This window comes from Momordica charantia, assembly GCF_013281855.1.
Source record: "Momordica charantia cultivar OHB3-1 chromosome 6 unlocalized genomic scaffold, Mcharantia_2.0 BLBB01000006.1, whole genome shotgun sequence".
Classification (NCBI taxonomy): Eukaryota; Viridiplantae; Streptophyta; class Magnoliopsida; order Cucurbitales; family Cucurbitaceae; genus Momordica; species Momordica charantia.
The window spans coordinates 4,203,321-4,224,778 of NW_028275164.1; the positions used below are offsets into that span (position 1 = coordinate 4,203,321).

Here is a 21,458-nt window from a genome sequence, read left to right on the forward strand (position 1 = left end):
GCAGAGTGAACTAACTTGAATTCTTTTCCTTCATTACTAAACATAACCAGGGAGTACATCGGAACTGTTGCTTACAATTCTCTCCAAGTCTCCTATTGAGCAGTAAGTAAAAAAAACATAACAAAGGGCCAATGAACAACAAGTAATAACTGGAATCTCCAAAACAAACTGTACTAACAAGATTTTCTTAAGGAAAAAAAGAAAAAAGAAAAGAATGAAAAGCCGCATCTAAATCCAAACAATTTCCAGGAGATGCTGTTGTGTTTTTTCCTATCCCAGGCCCGAGTGAGCTTGTTCCCCCTTTCTACATGAACAAAAACTTTCATATTTAACATTTCTGCAAGAAATCAGTCGATTTTCACGGACGAGTAGATGAGTCTTGTGAACCAGAAACAAGCGTAGAATCCAATGGTGCCAGTCAGCACAAAGAAAGCATAGGAACCAATCAGCATATACCCAAAGTACAAAATTCCCGATACTGGCTTCGTAATCTCGAGCTTCGTGAAGAAGTAGAAAGCAGCATAGAGGAAGAGGTAGAGTGCAGAGGACCCTGAAGTCAGGTATGACCTCCACCACCAATGGTAGTCCTCACTGCACAGCTGGAAGTAGCAGAGCACAACTGTGATCTCAGCGCAAGTGACTATCAGGATGAGGAAGACAATGAAGAGGAAACCAAATATGTAGTAGAATTGGTGCAACCATATGGAGGTGAGGATGAAAAACAGCTCAATAAAGACTGCCCCAAATGGGAGTATCCCTCCGATGAGAACGGAGAAAGTCGGGTTCATGTACCAAGCTTGTTCTGGGATCTGTCTCGGGATCTTGTTAGTCTTCACAGGGTCCTCAATCGTTGGCTTCTTGAACCCAACATAACCACCCACAAAGACTAGAGGAACTGAGATACAGAACCATAAGAAGACCAGAGCAAACATGGTTCCAAATGGCACTGCCCCAGAGGATTTCTCCCCCCAGATCAGAGCATTCAAAACAAAGAAAATGGAGAAGATTGTGGCAGGAAACGTGACTGCTGTTTTAAGTGAGATTTTCTTCCACTCTGTTCCCTTAAACATCCTATATAGACGAGAAGAAGAGTAGCCAGCAAAAAGGCCCATAAAGACCCAAAGTAGGAGCATGGCAGTCATTAAACCACCTCTGTTTGAAGGGGAGAGGAAACCAAGTGCAGCAAATATTATGGTGACAAGACTCATGCCAAAAAACTGAACACCAGTACCAACGTACACGCAGAGTAAATCAGACTGTAACGGGGCCCTGAAAACATCACCATGGACCAGTTTCCAACCAGTCTCTTCTTGAGCTTCTTCTTGGGTTTCCAACTGATTATATTTTGAAATATCACGGTATAGTGTTCTCAACATAATCATGGCTACCATACCCGAGAGGAAAAGAACAATCATCAAAGAATTAACTATTGAAAACCAGTGAATCTGATCATCAGCCATCAGAAGATAGGTATCCCACCTTGATGCCCATTTCACATCACTTTCCTAAACATCCAAGTATAAAGTATTAGAGGAGGGGTGGGGGGCCAAGAAGCAGCATGCACTTGACAATAAAGATGCACATAAAAATTTATCAATATGAGTGGTACTGCAACTAACCTGATACTCCACATCATAAGTAAATATGATTTCATTCTTATCTTCAACTTCTTGAGGAGTCTCAGAGTTGGTAACCATACGTTTTGCATGCGGGTCACAGGTTGTTAAGCGGGTATTAGTACCAGACCAAGCACCTTCATACCCATGCTTTACACTAGATGCATAAGATATGTCACGCAAATTATATAGCTAAGTAATTTCTATATAAGAGCGGAGGACTAAGAAAATTCTATTCAAGGCAAGCAAAGCAGTACAAGAACCTGAATGGTTTGACCTCAAATCCTACGATCCTCGACAACTCAGTCACTTGATCCTTGTGAATCTTAACCGTGAAGGTTAAGTGGTTATAGATAAAATGCTTTTCCTCTTTGCTCTACAGAAATTAAACACATACATTTACTTATATATCAAGATTACATGAAATAAGATGTCAAATTATTCAAATTATGAACAACATATCATCATATACCCCAGCATACTGTCCTCTGAGACCAACATGAAAGCCATGTTGATACACAATTGAAGATTCCTGATCATTCCTTTGTATGGGAAAAACAAGCGGAAGATTGTCCAGAATCCTGCATGTAAGAGAAAGGTATTTAGACAATAATCCGTAAGTTAACATCAAAATCAATGTGTATAGTCCTTTTGAAAACGATGCCTTACATGTTCACCCGATACTCATCATCTATCTTTTCCTTGAACAGCTTTGACATTTTACCATCAAGAACTAAGCGACACAGGATCGTACACATCTCTGGTTCCCTCATTTTGAACTACGAGAAACAATAGATTATTTTAGTAGTCAAACAACAAAAATGAAAAAAGAGGACCAAGAAGGTTGCTTGTACTATTTTTATTTAAAACCTAGCATACCTCAAAAGGAGAGTTCTCAATACGATCACCACGAAGAACTTCTCCAAGATTCTCAGCGCTATCAAATATTTGCTTTGGACGACAATATGGGAGGGAATAATAAGAGTAAGGAAGCTGAGTTTTAATGGAGGTCAATTTGTTAACTTTGACCCTCAGAGGATCTCCCTGCACCAGTAAAAAAACAAATAAATAAACACTTTAGCTGCATTTCGATGCCATTCAACAGAGAGCCATGGAAATGCCACGAATTTTCATTTCCCAATAAATACCTCCTACAAGGAACGGAGATTCAGCGCAATAATGTACACAGTGAATTGATAATTTCAAACTTGTTTCAAATTTGATATTCCCCAACACTTCATTTCGAGTTCAAAAGATCAAGCAGATTCGGTTGATTTTCACAACAAAAGGCATTACAAGGGGAGAAATCAATTACAGAAATTAAGAAACCCAAAAGAAAACGAAATTCCCAATTTCTCAACCACCCTAAAACCAAGAAAATCATGTAACGTCCAAAAATCACACGTGAATGCAAGATCTGAGAACCCAAGAACGAAAGACGAAGGCGAAAAAAAAGAAAAGAAGATCAAACCAAACCATAATCGAATCAGAATGAGATGCGAACTCAACCAACCTTATGAAAGTCCTGGGGAGCCACACCGGGGAGATAGAAACAGGAAGCACGGAAGAAGAGGAAGAGACATGCGGAGATCCAAAGCAGCAACACGAGAGGCCCTCTCGCCATGGCTTACACAAGGGATCTAAAATCCCAAACTCAGATCCACAACTTGCTTCGAAAACTCTCCTCCCCCTCGCTGAATCGCCCGCTGGTTTTTGGTGCGAGAAGAAGAAAGACGAATAATTACTGTTCTTCACCGATGCCGAATGAATTATAGAAGACGATGCCCCTATGCGCCATTCAGAGCCGTTCGATCTTCTTTTCTGGCCCTAACATGCGGCGTAGATCGAAACACGACACAAATTCGTTCTGATTTATTTTCTGTAAGGAACTCAAAATTTAATTTATTTGCAAAATGCTTGTTACTTGTAAAAGAATGAGATGTATGATTCGTTTTTAATGTCAAAATCAAAAAATAATTTCCTTTTGCATTTGGTGTGTGATGGAAGCAACGTTAGATTATTGTAAGTGAGATATTTAATTCTTATTCTTTACTATTTGGAATATACATTTTAAATAATTAATTAATGGCGCTCAATTTAATTAAACTTATTAATACTAATTTTATCCTAAGTTAGATCACATTACTTCATAACCAAAAGGTTTTATTTTATTTTACATTACTTCATCAATTTAAATATAATTTTCATTTCAAAATATTGATGAACTGCATGAACAAAAATACTTCATCTTCATTTATATTCCATCATAATCTTAGTGAACACAATTTTTTAAATTTTAGTTTCATTACAACAGTTATTCTTTTTCAATTGATTTTCAATCCAATTTTCTCTCAGATATTGGGTTGATAGAGAGGTTCCAAGTTCCAACTGCCTTCCATAAAATTCAGCAAATGGTAATATTCAACAATGAATCACTTCTGAAACTTGCTTTCATGTAGGAAAAAGGGTAAGAAATTTTGATACAACTTTGAACTCTCTCAGAAACAAACTAGCAGTTTTGGATGATAATTTTGAAGGAACTCAAGTGTCATTTGAAGCTTATTATACAGAGTGTGAAAACTATAAACATTTACTTCTAGCATCAATAAATAGAGATGATTTGGAGCTTAAACAGAGAAAAAATGGAGAATTCTGAGTTGAAACAAATGGAGATTTAGTGTTACTCTTGACTTGTCGTTTCGAGCATTCTGACGGTGCGAGAAAGCATGAACTCGGAGAACAAAGGGTAGTGAGAGGACGGATAAAACCCGTCGATATTATCATTCACCACTTCACACAGGACAGGGATCAAAGATCTACCTCTGAAAAGAATCCAATCTACATGTAGATCTTGGGTCTGGCGATCCCAGCAAAGGCAGAGTGCTCTTAGAATCAACTTGAAGAACTCCAAAGCTCCCTGTTTATCACCTGAAAAGGATCTCGTGGAGTTAGGAAGGTTGAACAAGCTCGTAAACAAGTTTTGGCTAAGCAAAAATTGCGTACCTTTGAAACCGTGGTAAGTTCGAATGAGAGAAACATTCTTCCTCGCCCGAGCAATCGCCCATGTATCTCTCATGTCCCCCACTGCACCTTTTTCTCTGCCAACAAGGAAGTGAAGCCACAGAATAATCTAGAGTTAAATAAAATACGTTTGGTACTGAAAACAAAATCTACAATGATCCATGGCTAATTAAGCAAGTTAAAAAAGGTTTCTTTCTCCAGCCACTAATGACTAATGAGAAGCAATATGTAGGATTGCACACACAATCCAGATTGATAACTACTAATTAGAGGCTTTTTTTTCAACTACCTGGATCTCCCGAGAAGAAAACGGCCCGTAGTTGATTCCTTTTCCGTGTTGAAACCTCCACAGTATATAACTGGCAAGCTAGGGGGTAGAGATGCAATGTGCTGCCATGTAAGCAAAGCACTTCGCCTACGGGCACGGGGATTGACCTCGTCCATGTTCGTATTTACAATCTGAAATGAGAATCCAGGAGGCTCGACTCCTTTCAGTTGGAATGTGTGGGCATCACGTCAAGTTAACACATAATACAAAGTTCTCCATACAAAGTCAAAATGATGCGCAGCATGCAATGTAAGAGAAGTCATAATGAAATATCAAGGATATCGCCCAAGTTGCAATATGTGGAACAATCGAACCCCAAGACATACTTCCTGGAACGGAAGGTGATTCTGATAACCAAAATGTGCCGCCTTCTAACAGCTCTACCTTTTTAATGGAGGGAAGAAATGATAAAGCAGAAAAAACCACACCAGATTATCGGACTTGAATTAAAACTGATGCCAAATCAAAAAGGAAAGTAATCTGATACCTTCTCCTTGTCATAAAAGATTGTGCAATGTTCATCTGAATCGTCATGGGATCCTTTTCTTGAAATTCCAAATTGGTCATAGCCTAAAAGATACTTAATACTTCAAGTTACAAGCAGAAGAAAATCTAATTCAAAAGATAAGGATAGAGACCTATGAAAATATCGATACGATTTTAAGCAGTTGCTTTACGATTGTTTTCTTCACCCATTTACTGTCTTTCAAAGTTTTATACGGGGAAGAAAAGTCCAGTTCCCATTAACACGCCTAGGCATCGGCAATTGCCGCCTAAGATTGAAGCATTCATTAATCACGTTTCGTTTTCATAAATGTAGCCCAATGCTCCAAAATTGATAGTAAGTATTGTGCATTTAATGAAAATCATATGAAGATTAATACTACTAATACCTCAACAATTGGTCAGCAATCAAGCCTGTAATTCATTCACACTAGCAGATTAATCATTGATAATTTTAATAATTTGAGCTTCACCAAATTTTCAATCAGGTAGCTTATCAGTGAGGAACTTCTTTGTATCATGTATATCAGTAAAATCACTTTTCTAAGCATCATTTCCTCCATATTGTCATGACACTGTTAAGGACAAAATAAAAGATTTTGGCATCACAGGCTTATATTACAATCTCCCATCAGACATGGTAAAAACATTATGATCTCATTTGAACAATGATAAGCCTACAAGTTTGTAAATAACCTCAGTAGAATAGAAACACATACCAGGCAATCCCTGCTGAAGAAATTCCAATTGAGATTTCACACCTGGAAACCCATCAAGGAAAAGAAATGAAGGAATCAGAGAGGAAAATGGTAAAAGAGGGCATCAGTTTTTTTCTCAATCAAATGAATTGAACTCAATCACTGAAGTTAGCCAAAAAAGAATGACAATCAACAGTCCACTGGAATAGCCACACTGCCCAATGGAAGCAAACAACATTAGAGCTTCCCAACAAAATAACCCAGGCCGTGGCTTTCAAAACTCAAACGAAATCCTAAAGAACCAAAAACCCACCAACAAAACTCGAATCAAACAAAACCCAGATCAATTATTGCGACAACAATGACACCAAAGATCAAGATCCGCGAGCATTCACAGAATCGAATATGCAATACCATAGAGTAACATAGCAGTAGAGGAAAAGTCACCTACCACGCTGAGTACAGAGAATCGCGGGAGAATAGCTAGTGATGACACTAATACACAAATCCCTCCTCTTCTCCCATGAATTTGAACTCTCCGGTGGTTGATCGTCATGGAGATTGAAGGTCATTACAGTCAAAGTAACACTCATTTTTTCTCCAAAATTTCCTGAATCCCTACTTTTTCTGGATCATTGATTCTAAGACTAGAAAAGTTGTGCACATATGAAGTAGCAGCTATAGCGTGTAGGTACATTCCATCCTTCTGGTTGGGGTTAAAGAATCAGTAGTAGCTGAGGTTGGGGAGGGGGGAGAGAAAAACAAGTCCCGATTTCGTTTGATCATGTCTGAACTCTGAAGGGAGGGTACTGGGGTTTGACGACGCACGTGCGAGTCCCACAAATCAATGCCTGGATCACGTGCCAAATCTTGAAATTGACCTCGGATGTTCATGGGTCGGATTGGATTGGGTTAATGGAATTTATTTAGATCAACTCGATTCATATGCTCGATTGAAGTGAGGTTGTTTTACAACTCAATCCAACATTGTCATCAGATTTATTATTATTATGAAACTATTTTGTTGTCGAAGTGAGTATAGTTCAGCCATAGATTATGAGGAAAAAATGAAGCGAGAGGGAGAAAATGATTAAAAACCCTCGACCTAAACACACACACATATACAAACAAAGTCGGAACCGACTTTGAAGGACTTTTCTTTTCTAAATCCGATAAACAAATAGTGTGTGTATATATATATATATTAACAAAGTCAGTTCGATTCGGGTTGAAAGACTTTTCTTTTCTAAAATCGATAAACGAATTGATTAGTCGATTCTTACATTTTTTAACCCAACCCAAACCGAGAATTTACCTAATCCAACCTAATCTTAAGATTTGGATTAGGTTACTCAGATTATTCGAGTTACCAAATTTTTTGAACATTTCTGAAGGTGACCATTTATTATATCATTTGAGTTGCATCAGGAATATAGTAATAAAATTTTTAATAATATAATATAACGAACATAGGCAAGGAGTCAAAAGATTTGATATTCCAATTTTTACCTCCACGGTTGTTTTGTCAAACTAAAAAAGTATTAGATAATAATTATAAATTTATTTTCCAATTTCAAATTTTAATAAATGTTACAATCATTAATCATAAAATATCTAATTATAATACCATCATCTAGATTCGAATCTTAAAGAGAGATCAGGCATTTATTTTCTGTACTTTTTAAATCGATTATCAGATCTTCCACCATAGAATTGTTTGATCCTCTCTTCTTTTTTTAGTACATTTCGTTATTACATATTTACTTTTCATAAATGAAATATCAATTCAAATATAAAATTTCTTAAACAATAAACAACCTCTATATATTTCTAACCTAACTTAATTAGTTAAGACATATACTATAAACCAAAAGGTCGTGAATTCGAATCCAAACTCTCATTTATTATACTAAAAAAAAATTCTACATACTTTGAAGATACGACAATGACTAGATGAAGTAATAAATCACAAGACAATAAGACAATGCAGTTATGCAGAATCTAGTCTCTCTAGTGGCAACAAATCTTCAAATCAAATTGTTTGAGCTTGAAATTGCTAAGCTCGGATTGGGTGTAGGTCGGAGTGGACTGGATAATCTTCTTTAAACTGCCAAACACTCTTCCAGAGCACTTGAGGAACCTGCAAAACAGATTCTTTTTATAATTCTAAGAGTTTTAAAAGAAATAACAAACTTGTTTCTAAATATCTCAAAAGAAACAAAAAAATGGGTCATCAAAAACATTTTATTTATAAAACAAACAATAAAAGAACTTTCACAAAGAAACCCAATTCTAGTATTTGAATTGAAAGAAATATACGAGTTGAATGAAGCTAAAAAAGAAAAAAATTCGATAATAAGTAATGGAATGATCCACGGCTCATCGCACCCCGACGAGCAACTTAGTTTCCAGTTCGACATAACTTGTCGATTCTATCTAGGATTGCGTACCTTACATTCAAGACAGGAGTTTCTATTTATAGAAACTGGGCCCGACAGGAACTCTGACACACCTAAAAATGCGGCGTGTTGTCGGGTTTGGAAGAGACATTGTTACGGAAATTGTTGAAAGTCGGCTCGACTTCTTAGGTCATACCCTAACTGCCGACCTAAACGTTTTTGGGTCAATTTCCTTATTTTGCATGGGTGTCAATTCAACTCACCTCTTCGGTCATGACACGTGGCCGGCCAAAATTCACATCCAACACAAAATAATACGAAATTTGAGAGGGAAGAGTGCAACTTTTTAAATTTTAAAAGTCACTTTTTAGTTTTTTATTACTGTTTTTAGCAGAAAATCAATGACACGAGAACCATTTCAAAAACCTCATCATTTCAATGAAAAAATTTTGATTTTGATTTTTTTTGTTTTGTTTTTTAGTTTCATGAACTATTTATTTTTTTATTTTGGATCATGTGCTCTCAGGGGATGATAAAAAGACTTGTGTACAAATAGAAAACTTGAAAAACTTCCCTCTCTTTTTATGACAAAATCAAAGGGCTGATTTGCTAATATGATCAATCATCAATTGTGGTGCTCAACTACTTTACATAAGTAAAAGTCTAAGCCAACCTGTCAGCTCAGCATCAACTTTAACTATATCCTCTTATATTTTATGTTTTTATTTTAAAACTTTTTTTTTTGACACTTCATATATTTTAGAAATGTTACATTATAATTTTCCATGAAATAAACAACATATTATTTAATTTAATTTACAAGTATATGTATAGATTATTCTCAACTATCTTAATCTCAAGCTTTTTAAATTGGTTTAAAGTATTCGTTCTAACTTGGAATATTCTAATTGTCCGATGCCTTTATTATTTTTAAATTCTTAAAATAAAATAAAATAAAGAGGAATGGTATTCGCCCAATAATAAATTTAGTCCAAAATCCTAACTTTCAAGTAAGGTATCAGTTTTTAGGTAATGGAGGTAGTGGCAGTGTATTACAGACCATTTGAAAGATTCTCGTTCACTTATGACTCGTAAGGGAATAATATAGTATTTTGGTTTCTATCCTCGTTGAGGAGGGTCGATGGGAATTCGAGACAACCCCCAACATCCACCGATGTTCCATTGAACCTCTCTCTTCACCCATCGCGTCCTTTTTTGTGTCGGAGATATAAAGCGAGTGCATCGGAAAAGAACGAGAACTAAGTTGATCCACCGATCGTGTTTATTTTGATTCCTATACTTTAAACTTTTGTCTATTTTAACCTATGTATATTTCATTTTAATTACGATACTCAACAAGACACTACACTCAATATATTTTTTAAAAGGTTTATGTTACATCACTTTTTCAAAATACAGAAATTAAAGCAAATGTCTTGAAAGTCTGAAAACAAAAATGAATCACAATAGACATTTTGAGAGTAGAAATACCAAAAAGTATTTTAACTAATAATATAATAATAAACACAATTTTTTAGCTCATCCCATCTTATCTCTTATTGTCATACAATTATATTTTAGCCATTTGATTCAGTTAATCTTTTTTTTTTTTTTGAACGGGGAGTCGAAGCTATATCCAGGGACATTCACGTCTGCCCCAAGGTCCAGACTCATGAAACATCAAGGATTTTTAGTTTAAGCTCATCAAAATATTTAAACTTAAGATCATCAAAATATTTAAACTTAAGACCTCTAAGTTAGTATAATCGAGAGACTCCAAGCCCTTGTTAACTAGACTGTCGAAATTGATTCAATCAATCTACTATGAGCTCACTCTCCAATAGTTTCAAAGATTTTTCCAAAATTTCATTTCGTCCCAAAACTTATTAGTTAGTGTGATTTGCTAGACCTATCTATCATTTACAGACTCGAATAAGTGATGATATTAATCCGAAATAATAGTTCTCTCATTAATAAATTGGAAATAGAACTCAAGATAGCTGCTAAGTTGCTACTAGTCTCTTCTAAAAAGTGAAAACCAGAATTTGAACCCGACCCTGTAAGAGATGTAAGCAAAAACGGTGCGAATCATCTCCTTACCAAATCAGGGAGGTGTATAAATACCAAATTTACACAACTGTTACATAAATGGCTAAGGAAAAGGCCAAAAAAAAAGGGGAAGAAAAAAAAAAGACAAATGGAAATTGGTAGAAAAATAATCAAACCTGCTAATCAAATATTTCACATAGAGAGACAGCTACATGTTCATAAAGAGTCTCACAGTTATTGCTTGGGAGGCGTTTCGTTCAGCAGGGCTTGATTTCAAATCCAATGCTTAGAAGAGTTCGAGCAGATTCCATGGCTTTCTCACCTCCAAGGTCCAAGGCCTCACCAGTCAGCTCTCCTTCAGCATCCACAGACCACTGTGTCGAAGAAATTTGGCTCTGAACAGCGTCTGTCTTTTTCGGTTGCATATTGTTCATGGAGGCTGGAGCTGCAGCAGCTACAAGAGGAGCGCTTGGTGGACCGTGTCGTTTCTTTGGAACGGGCGTGTCATGGTCATGAATTCCCTTGTATGTTATAATCACTGCGTTTGGATTTTCCACAGCTGATTCAATGTGCTTGCGGACGGGACACCCAGCAGAGGTACATCTGTAGTAGTTCCTGAAAATTTTATTCCACCAACGTCGAGATCAGATGATGCAAAGGAACAGAGAATGATTTACTCAAAATTAATTGGAGATGTTTGTTCTCTTTCTGTTCTTAACATGAAGATAGTTTTCCAAATTATGGAGTATGAGCGGTAATTTCACATGACTGCAATAAGATTAAGTTCAATTGATAGACGCAATGGAATAACAGAACTGGAGACAATTCCATGGAACCAAAGCAAAATCTGACAATAAGCATGGAATATAACAAAAACACATATATTTCAGCACCAGCAGAATGGTCCAGGACAATCGGGAATAAACAAAACTAGTCTAATTAAAAAACTGTCTTGTTTTCCATCAAATAAGCAGTGTGACATAAATTATAAAAAGGTATTCACCTAGGATGAGGATTTCCTTTCACCATTTTTTGACCATACTTGCGCCATCTATATCCATCACCCGAGATTCCCACATCGCCTGCAGCATGCACCACAAATTTTGGTTTCTTTCCAGGTTTTAAGGGAGAACCTGAGTACCCGGCACTGCTTTTCTTAACTCTAATAACCAGTAAGGAAATAGAAGGTTAGCACTATGTCAAAGCTAACACTTTCTAAGCATTTTATACAGGAGTAGAAATAAGAACAAGGGCTCTGCAACTGGAGGTGCCGACTTACTTTAGTTTTGTCTCAGGTTCATTGACATTCTCATCTTTGACCTTAAATTCTTCATTTCCATCAGAGTCGTTTGAGTACTGTCGTTTTCTTTCAAGGACTATAGCTGTTTCCCGTAAAGGTTCTTTTGAAGGCGTGGGAGGATCTGAGTCACTAATTATTCTTCTGGAATGTTCTGCAATGATTTTTTTAACCACAGGTTCAACATATGGTACAAGCTTGCTTTCCTTTGGGTTGTTAATCTTCCTGGGTGGATCATGGCTATGTTGGCTCTTGTAAACAATCTCTGTTACGTGGCCTGAGTGATCACAACATTCAATCTTCTTAGCACAGCATTCAGAATATGTACACTTGTAATAGCTACGTGAGCCCTTGGGACTCTTCACTTGCTTCTGACCATATTTCCTCCAATTGTAACCATCAGAAGCAGGTGTCCTAACATTAACAACAGGAGATACAGTTCTACGGTCGGAAGAATTTTTCTGGCTCGGTTCTGGCTGACATTCTTTATGGACCTTCTTGGGTGACAGTTTATGTTCGGATAAACTTGGGCTTGCAGAGGATGAGATAGACTGGGTTACTGAAGTTGGCGACTGATCCGAACCAGGTCCTTTACAAGTTGCACCTTGTTCTTGCACCTGATCTGTCTGGACTGCTTCAACAGCCAAAGGCTCATTGCAGGAAGATAGAACCGGCTGATTATAGGAGAATGAGAAAAATAAATTAGACAGTGAGGACAGCAATATACTAAGGCATCAAATCATCAACAATGAGTCTAGCTCTCAGCCGTTCTACAAACTTTCCTGACTTCATCGTAAGGAACTTATTAATTCAAAATATGTGTCTCGAAGAAATTTAAGTTACATCAGATTGTTCATTTGAAATTTTCACATTTCAAGTTATCACAAATCTTTCAGGCTCATAGAGAAAACATCATCAATGACTAATCACTTACCCCTCAAATGAACAACTTAAACTGAATCTTTGAGGGGGATAAATACCCAGTGAGTAAGCTTTGCAACAAGAACATATGTTGATGGGAAACTACAATCTACTAGTAATGAAGGAAAATATGAACTTCAAAACCAGAAAGTGAAAGTATTTAAACAACAGGACATGAACCATAGTTTTAAATAATATGGGGAAAACATAAAAAATATGACCAAGGATTCATACATGCTTCATGTTCGATCACAAAAGATCAGTATTAATATGATAATTAGTTGAGTGGAAACTGCAGTCTCTTCAATCATACACTTACTTCTTATAAGACTTGTAAAGAAACCCCAACTCTCTTTCCTAAAGGCTACCCGGAGGACACAAAAGCAACAAAAAAAGTTCAAAAACAAACCCCACACAAATCCGACTATTGGAAGAAACGTATTCAATAGTACCAGCAGCACTCTCACAAAGCACACATATCTGCAGGTTGTCAGCCAGAGAGTAAATATTTATTACATTCTATCTGAAGTATTTATTTTCCTAATAGCCACCTACCGTATATTTTTCATTTTTTTGGCTGGGATTCTAGATTAGCTAACTTGTGAAGTAGGAGTAATTACATTTTCGAGGAGATGACCCACAAAAGAAGCAAAATGGTAGAAACTTTCCAGGTTCTTTGAACTGTTCATATGCACAGTTAAGCGAGAGAAACTGTACAAGGCTAAAATAAGTAAGGCCAAAAGATCTATGTCCCAATCATTCGCCTTCAAATCTCAAACTTCTCAATTACAGGACACCCACATCAGATAATGCTATTGTGATGAAATGCGATGCAACATACTTGATGACAGAACTAACTTGTAATACACCCACATTAATGTAATAATGAGAAAACAGAAAGAATGTCTTTAAGGAAGGTATTCTCATATTGACTAAATATCCTACAGGCACAAGCATAAAGGACACTTTCTAAATATTGCTACTGCATTGAAGAGCTTAAGCCTTCAAAAGAATAGACACCCACTTTTGAATTATAATCAGAGACCAAAACCTAGGGAAGCACCTCTTCCCTCCTTGGAGGAAACTGCGCGTTCTTGGCAGTACTTTGATTGCATAGAACTTGGATGAAGAGAATAATGTTAATCTCCATGCACATCAAAATGCTATTTATTGTTCTGCTTTTAATTTTGTTCACCTATTCAATTTTCAGGCTTCATGGTTCTTTTACGTATACCATTTCAAGCAATTCCCTACATAGAAATGCATTAAAGAAAAAGCAAAACTCTTGCATCTTTATGGAATTCCAGTGAAAATGTATATCATTTTGCATTAGATATGAATATAGTGCTACAAAGTATTCGCATGCATGCTTTATATGGCATTTACTCTGAACTAGGCTGCTCATTCATACAAGATTCACAATTGATAAATGAAGCTTTAACATCTGAATTAGGAACGGGAGTAATTCCTCTCTCAGTGAATCAAAAGCAAAGGATTAAAAGTAAGATAGTAGATCCAATGTTTTTCTTTTTTTGTTTAAAAAATAAAACCAATTATCACATTCTGTTTTATTCATGGAAATTTCATTGGCAGCATATATCTGCATAATCATGCCACTGTGCCTAGAAAAAAATCAGCTCGCAACAAATATTTAGGTCATATTTCTGCAGAATCATGCCATTGAACTAAGGAAAGACACCAACAAGCACAACCGAGACTAATATATGAAGGAGATACATTTCAAATGAGAATTTAAAATACTTGCAGACTTTGTTCCTTCCAATAAGATCTGAAAGAAGATGTTCTAGCTCAGTAAATGTAAAGACTGACATGATGTTTTGCGTATCATGCTCGTGGTTGGCTTTAACACAGGATCACAAAAAATATGATCGCAAGAAAACCAACGTTTCATATTATTCAAGTTTTCCCTTTTCAAGCACAAATAATTAGCCAGGCACAGAGACAGAAGCTCAGTAGTACTTGAGTAATTTGCAGATTGAGATAAGTAGCTGACTGGCTGGAGCTTTATTTGAGAAAGATCGGTTCAACTTCAACAGGAGGGTATACAAGGAGAAACGGAAGTTACCTGCCTCTCATTACTCTCAAACCCCGAATAATTAGCAAAAAATATTCCTCGTAAACAACAATGTTCCCGTGCTGCGCAAACCCTTTTTCTTTTTACAAAGATACAACTGAAGGGTGATTCGGGAATTTAAACCAATGATAATTACTTTAAAACTACTTCAATTTTCCAGTTGAACTTTCACTATTGAAATAGCGAATACAATATCAAACCAATAAAACCCACACGAGCAAACAATTGTTAATGAGTTTAGCGAGTAGAGAGAGAAAATAAATTGGGTCCTCACAGAAATGATCGAGCTCCTTACCTTCAATTCAGCTCCTTGGAGCGACTGCGTAGCAGAATTGACAAGAAAACCTGTAGAATCAACAGCAGAACATCACCCACAGAAAAATTCCACCAAAACTTAGAAATGATTCAGAAACCGAATAACTCATCCACCGAGACAGAATCAAATCTCTCTCAAACAAACCTACCATCAGACCGACCGTTCTCCGATGACTGAATCGCAGAAGGCGCCGCTAGGGTTTCAGGACGAGACCCACTCGCCGCAGTTCCATTAACCGACGAAACCGCCCTCAACTCAGCCGATTGCGACTCACTGACCCGTCCTTCTCCATCTTCCAACTCAACCTCTGATTCATCCTCCGAATCTTCCATCTCTTCTTCCTCATCGTCTTCCTGCCCTCCAGTAGCCTTGGAGCTTCCGAGTTGGTCAGTTTCACAGCCTTCGCGCTCAGCCATGGCGGATTAAAACAGAGAGTAAAGTTAGGTACTGTTGTGTTACTGGTTTTATAGTGTCCGAAGCAAACCCAAAACCAAGGCCAGTACCAAAATCGAGTATCGGAGTCTGCGTCTTGGTGACATAGAAGAATAGATTAGGTGAGAGAAAGGCTTTAGAGAGAGAAACTGAGGGGCAGCCGCTTTAAAGCGGAAAATGGCATAAGTGTCTTTGACTGTAAATTGACTCAGGTGGTTTCAGTTAACGGATGCCGTCAATTTCTCCGTCACCAAACAGGGACGTCCCACCGTCGGATCGTTTCGTAGCCGTTGGCTTCTGTCAGTTAACGGTTCTCTTTCACGGCGTAGGTGGCCACATGGGCCTGCTCTTTTGACTCAAATACAGTGACCAATTCCATTTCTTAATTTTTTTATTAATTTCCTTCCGTTCCTCCTTATTCTTCTATTTTAAAATTAGGAAAAACAATTATATATATTGTTTAATTCATACTTGGTATTTAATTTAGGTAGACAAAGATTTTGTGCATTAAACTCGTAGAGGATATTTTTGCAACCATGTCTTTGATCAATTATTAATGTCTCCCAACATGTTCTTATTTCTTCTAAATTAACTTTTTTATATGCTACAATTAATTTATGTCTGCATTTTAATTTCTACTTTAATAAATAAGTAGGTAATTCTAATAGAAGCTTCCATCAAAAGTCAAATAAATACATATTAACGAATTGCCCAAGTTTTAATATATAAGAAGCAAATAATTGACCAAAAACCGCTGGCATAAAATATTCATCTTGAATTTAAATTCTCCCACTTCAATTGTGTTTATAATTATAAAAATGTTAAGTGCTTAAACCATTCAAATTAAAAATACTAATTTGAGTGAGTTAAAAGAACACTTGAAAAAAAAAACATAAAACGGAAAAAGGAAAGAAAAAACTATAGCAGTAAATTAATCTCCCATTATTTGACTAAGTCTGGGAGTCAGAGGGAAAATTTCTCTCCAAATTTCTGTGAAAAATTTTGATATTTTCGTCACCGATTTCGATCTCGCCACGCAGGAGCTTAATGATAGTTCTATAATATATTGTATTAGAGATTTTATATCATACAAACACCAAACATTGCTAGTGAAATTATTGTTTATCCTTACAATAAACTGCATTTATAGTCTTACCTCTTTTATACAAGTATAGGAGTGAAGTACAATAATGATTGTTGTCATGTACAAAAAAAAATGCCTAAAACTTATTAAGTTGGACATTATTTCCATTGAATCTAACCATGGAGTACGAAATTGAGGACATATAAGATAATTCATATGATGATAAGATTGCACTATTTAACATAAGAAATTAAGAGAGACGTGGGTTTGTTGGAGTGTAAAGATTTGTGTGGTTCAGCAGCTTGTTTTTGTGACACACATATCCAACTAAGTTGTGTTGTCTGCCTTTAGGACAATAATTATAGAGCTTGTCATATCGGTCGGGCCAACTCCTCGGACCTGTTTCTTCTCTTTTGGTTCAAGGAAACAGTGGCCACTCACTAACGATGAAATGCTCTAATGAACAGCCTTTATACAAAAGAAAAAAGGGAAAAGAGACCAGAAGACCAGATCAACTGTTTATCTTCCTGTTTTTACTACCTGTATAAGAAAAATCCGGGATCTTAGGCAAATTCAAAAGGGTTAGAATGATATACGTCATGGCTGAGAAAACGAGAGGGGGGTTACACAGACTTTTTAAGTATTGTACTATATAGAATAAGGGTGAAATATGTATCCAAATCCTTTAGCAGTGTGCAAGGATCAGAAGTTTCGTCTGACGTTTCCTGTAATATTTTCAGCACACTGCTGATAATATGGTTTTATTACATATAGACATACTTGATAGAACTACCGGACGGTTTTTGGTTTGGGGGATTCCGAGATATCTGATGTAGCCGTAGCTTTGTGTTTAGTTTTTAGGACCGATGTCCTTGAGAGCACAGATCTGCTCTTCTCCCATTGCAGACATGACAGTTAGGACGAGATCTTTTCCTTCAGCAAACCCATCTTTAAGCTATCGACATGAAAATAAATGAAAATTTATGAAGTTGCAGAAAACTACATGGTAATGACTTGAAGGTTTGTAAATATAGTGATGTCATCGTTGTATACCTGCGTCAGCAGATTATCATCGGTGGGAAGCTTCAAATCATCCTTAGTGTTTCCATTTTCAGTAAGGAGACTGACCTGCAAAATAACAAGATAATTGGTCAAGACTCCATCTTACCTTCATTTCTCTTGTTTGTTCAGTCTTTACGAACGTGTGTTTTTTTTTCCTTTTTTTCTTTGAGAGGGAGGTCTTGAACAGGGAGATTATAATAGAACTTACAAAACCATCCTCAGATATATCGATCAGCTGATAGTCAGTACGATTAACATGGGGAACCTGCAGAAGCATTGGTAATATGAGGATTGAGGACTAACAAGCAAAGTTGCATAGAACAATAAAACCACCACTTAGAAAGTAGAACACAAGAAGAGGATGACAAAGAAATTACATCACAGTTGTGAGAAGAAGGAACGATATCTTCAAGTTTCTTCCCATTGAATATGTCGATGGCCACAAAGTGACACTTTGCATGTCCATGCTTTCCAGTTTTTGAAGTGGAAACTTCAACAACCTGAAAAGGAGGTTAATGGGAATAATAAAACAGTGATATACTGCAACATGATATGCTTGGTAGGTAGCTTGAAAGCATCCCATCCCATATAAGCACAGCTTACTTCAAAAAACCTTCAAGTCAATGGACTGCCTCCATATTGAAGAGTAAAACTTCAACTACACATTATCATGGCAAATGGACTATAACGTTGGACATTGTATAATGTATATTGATATTTGACACAAAAAGGCGGCGTGCATAGCATATTTCAAAAGAGAGACATTGCGAAAAAAACTACAACATGTGGCCTATGTCCGCTCCTTACCGCCCCGCCATCTATCCGCTGCTTGTCCTACAAGAAACAGCTGGGACATTTGATGGTATTGGTATGCATGAAATTGCAGTGAGATCTCATTGAAATATTTAATGGTGTGTCCAATAACAGGACTTACGAACTCAACGAGTCCATAAACCAAGTCCATCTAATAAAACTGACTAAAGACAACATAATCATGATCTACTCTTATGACAGACCAAGGCCACATATTTCTTATTACACTTCAAACGTGGGTGAAAGAATCACTTGGCATTCAAGATAAGTAAATAATCAACCAGTAACACTCGAGTTTCACAAGCTTCCACTTACACCAAACCCACTATGTCAAATCTTGAACAACTTCTTCAAAGTTCATTTCTCCTGCAATTGTTATCATAGGTTTACCGCCTGATTTTTAGGTAACTAAATGATTCTAGTCTTTCTCGTGTAACCAAGATCAGCTTGAAAGGCTGAGCATCCAAGACAATACAGAGTTTCCATCCACAATAGTTGTGCAAAAACCATCCAAATCCATAGCAATTCTTAAAAACCTAAAAAGCACAAGATCCCACGAAGAAAATCTAAAGGGGAAAAGCTAAATATATAACCTAACAGTGACAATTACCGAAATCAGTAATCACCGAGTTAGAAGTTAGCGACATACTTCATTTAGAAATATCAGTATCGAAACAAGCGAAGAAATCGAATGTCTATCCTCTCTGAAAACAAAGGGCCAAGCAAAAATTAAAATAAAGAATCTGGACGAGAAGTTAAAGAGTAGTGAATAAAATAGCACAATCCAATCCAATCCCACTTGCATGCTTCAACAAATTAAAAAAACCCCAAGAATTTTGATCAACTTCAGAGTCGAAAGTGGAATGGGGAAAAATGAAAGAAACCTTGCAGGGCCTGTTCTTGATTACGATGTAGCCATTCTTGCGAATGGTTCCGGCTTGCTGAGGGAAAGTCTTGGACGCTCCGGCGTCGGCCTTGGAGTCGAAGTGGTGCTCCTCGTCGGACATCGCTGCTACGTCGTTTTGTTGCTCTTCGATTCACTCTGTCTCAGGCGCAGTTCTCTATGCTTGGTTTCTGAAGACGACGAAGTCGTCGCCTCGGCTATAATATTCCAGACTTTTCAGAGGCACAGGTTCCGAATTGGGAGAGATGAAATCGTGGCCGTTGGATTAGCCCCCTCACGCATTCCCATCGCCGTTTCTAACTGCTTTTTCCATGCATGGTGTTTTGTTTTGTTTTCTCTTTTTTCTTTCTTTTTTTTTTCTTGCGTAAAGAGAGAAAGATTAAAGGGAATAAATAAAGGTGGGGATTTGAAAAACGAAAGATCTTATATAAAATATTTGTACTTTTTTCTGGAATTATCTAAAATATTTGTAATTTACTAACCTCTTTTTTATCTAAAATTTTTATAATCACGTGTTTTTATTAATGAAATTGCAAACATCTACTGTAGAATTGTCTTTCCTTTAAATTTCCTAACCGAATTTTTTTTATACAATATGTGGGGTGGGGTGGCATTCAAACTCACGGTCTTTTAATAAAAAATATGTAATTTGAATCCATTGAACTGGTCTTTCCTCCTAATAGATAATCTTTAAATAATAGATTTTTTTAGAAGAACTAAATTTTAGATAACTACAAATTCATATATCAATACTATTTTTTAGTCAATTTAATTTAGATTTTTTTTTCTAAATTAATTCATATTCCTTCTTCAGTAGAAAGTAGAAGATTATAACATTTACTAATGTGCTTTAACTAAAGTATTATAGATCATTTGATTTTGATTCTCTATTTGATGAGGTGTATTATACTTTTTTACATGGCATCTTACCAAAAAAATAAAAATAAAAAATAAAGGCAATAAAGTAGAAATGAATATTTAAAATAAAAAAAAATTCATATAAGAGAATAAACGTTTATATAACAAGAACTTCTAATCATTGCGTATAACTATTGACCCAAGCTTCAGTAACATTGATTCTTTTTGTGTGTGAATCAATTCATCCTTTAAAATTCACTAAACAAAATATATATATGGAATATAGATTTTTTATTTGTCTTAATCATTTGAGTTATGCTCGTTGGACCATAAATTATTTTAAATGTGTGAATTGTATAAAGATAAAATATGATATTATTGTTTTTTCATCTAAAAATCATGTATCGTATACTAAAATATGTTTGAGAGTGATTTCGTCATGGTTAAAATAAATTTTGTGATTATCAAAATCACTTTCATTTAAAATGATAATATTTGGTAAAAAGATAAAATTAATTTTGTGAAAATATAAAATTATTTTGAGGTGATTTTTGAAATATTAGTTGCACTTCAAACCAAACCTAAATAAATTTTAGTTAAATCTCTTTTACAAAATGTAATTAAATATGATTTTTCAAATTCACTTCTACAATACAATCACTCCTACTAGTTCTATAACCTTTATTACAAATCTAGATAAAATACTCCATTTTAAATTATTGACTAATAACAATTGTAACTCTGTATTATAACCTTCCAGTGATAAAATATAATTTCGGTAAAAATATGCAACAAATCAATCATAATTGAACACAAAGTAATCATTTTATACAAAATTGAACATATGTATGGAATAAGATTATGTAAACACTTACTCGAAATCTCACTTATCAGATTCCAAAGTAAATGGTATGGAATTCAAACTCATAATGGAATAAAGAAAATAATTATTTAATAGTAGTATAATTAAATAATTTATCTATATCTATATTTATATTATATATAAAATAGGATATAGAATCAATTTTTTCTTTCTATTTTATCCTTTCAATTTAAACATT

The 21,458-nt window shown here is 35.8% G+C and overlaps 4 protein-coding genes across 5 annotated transcripts; all 4 read right to left on the bottom strand.

Annotated features, from left to right (window-relative positions):
• Window positions 1-6: 6 nt before the first annotated feature.
• Window positions 7-3,480, bottom strand: LOC111007084 (transmembrane 9 superfamily member 8). The gene is made up of 7 exons (XM_022279272.2): window positions 3,130-3,480; window positions 2,496-2,660; window positions 2,286-2,395; window positions 2,089-2,197; window positions 1,880-1,992; window positions 1,620-1,773; window positions 7-1,505 (listed from the first exon to the last, which is right to left on the bottom strand). Exons 1-7 carry the CDS (start codon window positions 3,238-3,240, stop codon window positions 348-350), a joined length of 1,920 nt encoding a protein of 639 aa, XP_022134964.1. The 5' UTR covers window positions 3,241-3,480; the 3' UTR covers window positions 7-347.
• A 572-nt stretch (window positions 3,481-4,052) lies between these two features.
• LOC111006799 (DNAse I-like superfamily protein) lies at window positions 4,053-6,956 on the bottom strand. The gene is made up of 7 exons (XM_088125492.1): window positions 6,619-6,956; window positions 6,189-6,230; window positions 5,453-5,535; window positions 5,247-5,349; window positions 4,927-5,140; window positions 4,620-4,714; window positions 4,053-4,544 (listed from the first exon to the last, which is right to left on the bottom strand). Exons 1-7 carry the CDS (start codon window positions 6,758-6,760, stop codon window positions 4,297-4,299), a joined length of 927 nt encoding a protein of 308 aa, XP_087981618.1. The 5' UTR covers window positions 6,761-6,956; the 3' UTR covers window positions 4,053-4,296.
• A 3,679-nt stretch (window positions 6,957-10,635) lies between these two features.
• WRKY32 (WRKY DNA-binding protein 32) lies at window positions 10,636-15,840 on the bottom strand. 2 transcript variants are annotated; one of them, XM_088125817.1, is made up of 5 exons: window positions 15,393-15,840; window positions 15,203-15,273; window positions 11,895-12,586; window positions 11,619-11,777; window positions 10,636-11,230 (listed from the first exon to the last, which is right to left on the bottom strand). In XM_088125817.1, the coding sequence occupies exons 1-5, from the start codon at window positions 15,658-15,660 to the stop codon at window positions 10,873-10,875; spliced, it is 1,548 nt and encodes a 515-aa protein (XP_087981943.1). In that variant the 5' UTR covers window positions 15,661-15,840; the 3' UTR covers window positions 10,636-10,872. The 2 variants fall into 2 exon arrangements, with proteins under 2 accessions (XP_087981943.1, XP_022135102.1); XM_022279410.2 differs by having other exon boundaries at window positions 15,224-15,273; window positions 15,393-15,839.
• A 1,543-nt stretch (window positions 15,841-17,383) lies between these two features.
• LOC111007197 (eukaryotic translation initiation factor 5A-2) lies at window positions 17,384-19,874 on the bottom strand. Its single transcript, XM_022279470.2, has 5 exons — window positions 19,520-19,874; window positions 18,200-18,322; window positions 18,031-18,087; window positions 17,814-17,888; window positions 17,384-17,715 (listed from the first exon to the last, which is right to left on the bottom strand). Exons 1-5 carry the CDS (start codon window positions 19,640-19,642, stop codon window positions 17,611-17,613), a joined length of 483 nt encoding a protein of 160 aa, XP_022135162.1. The 5' UTR covers window positions 19,643-19,874; the 3' UTR covers window positions 17,384-17,610.
• Between the last annotated feature and the right edge of the window lie 1,584 nt (window positions 19,875-21,458).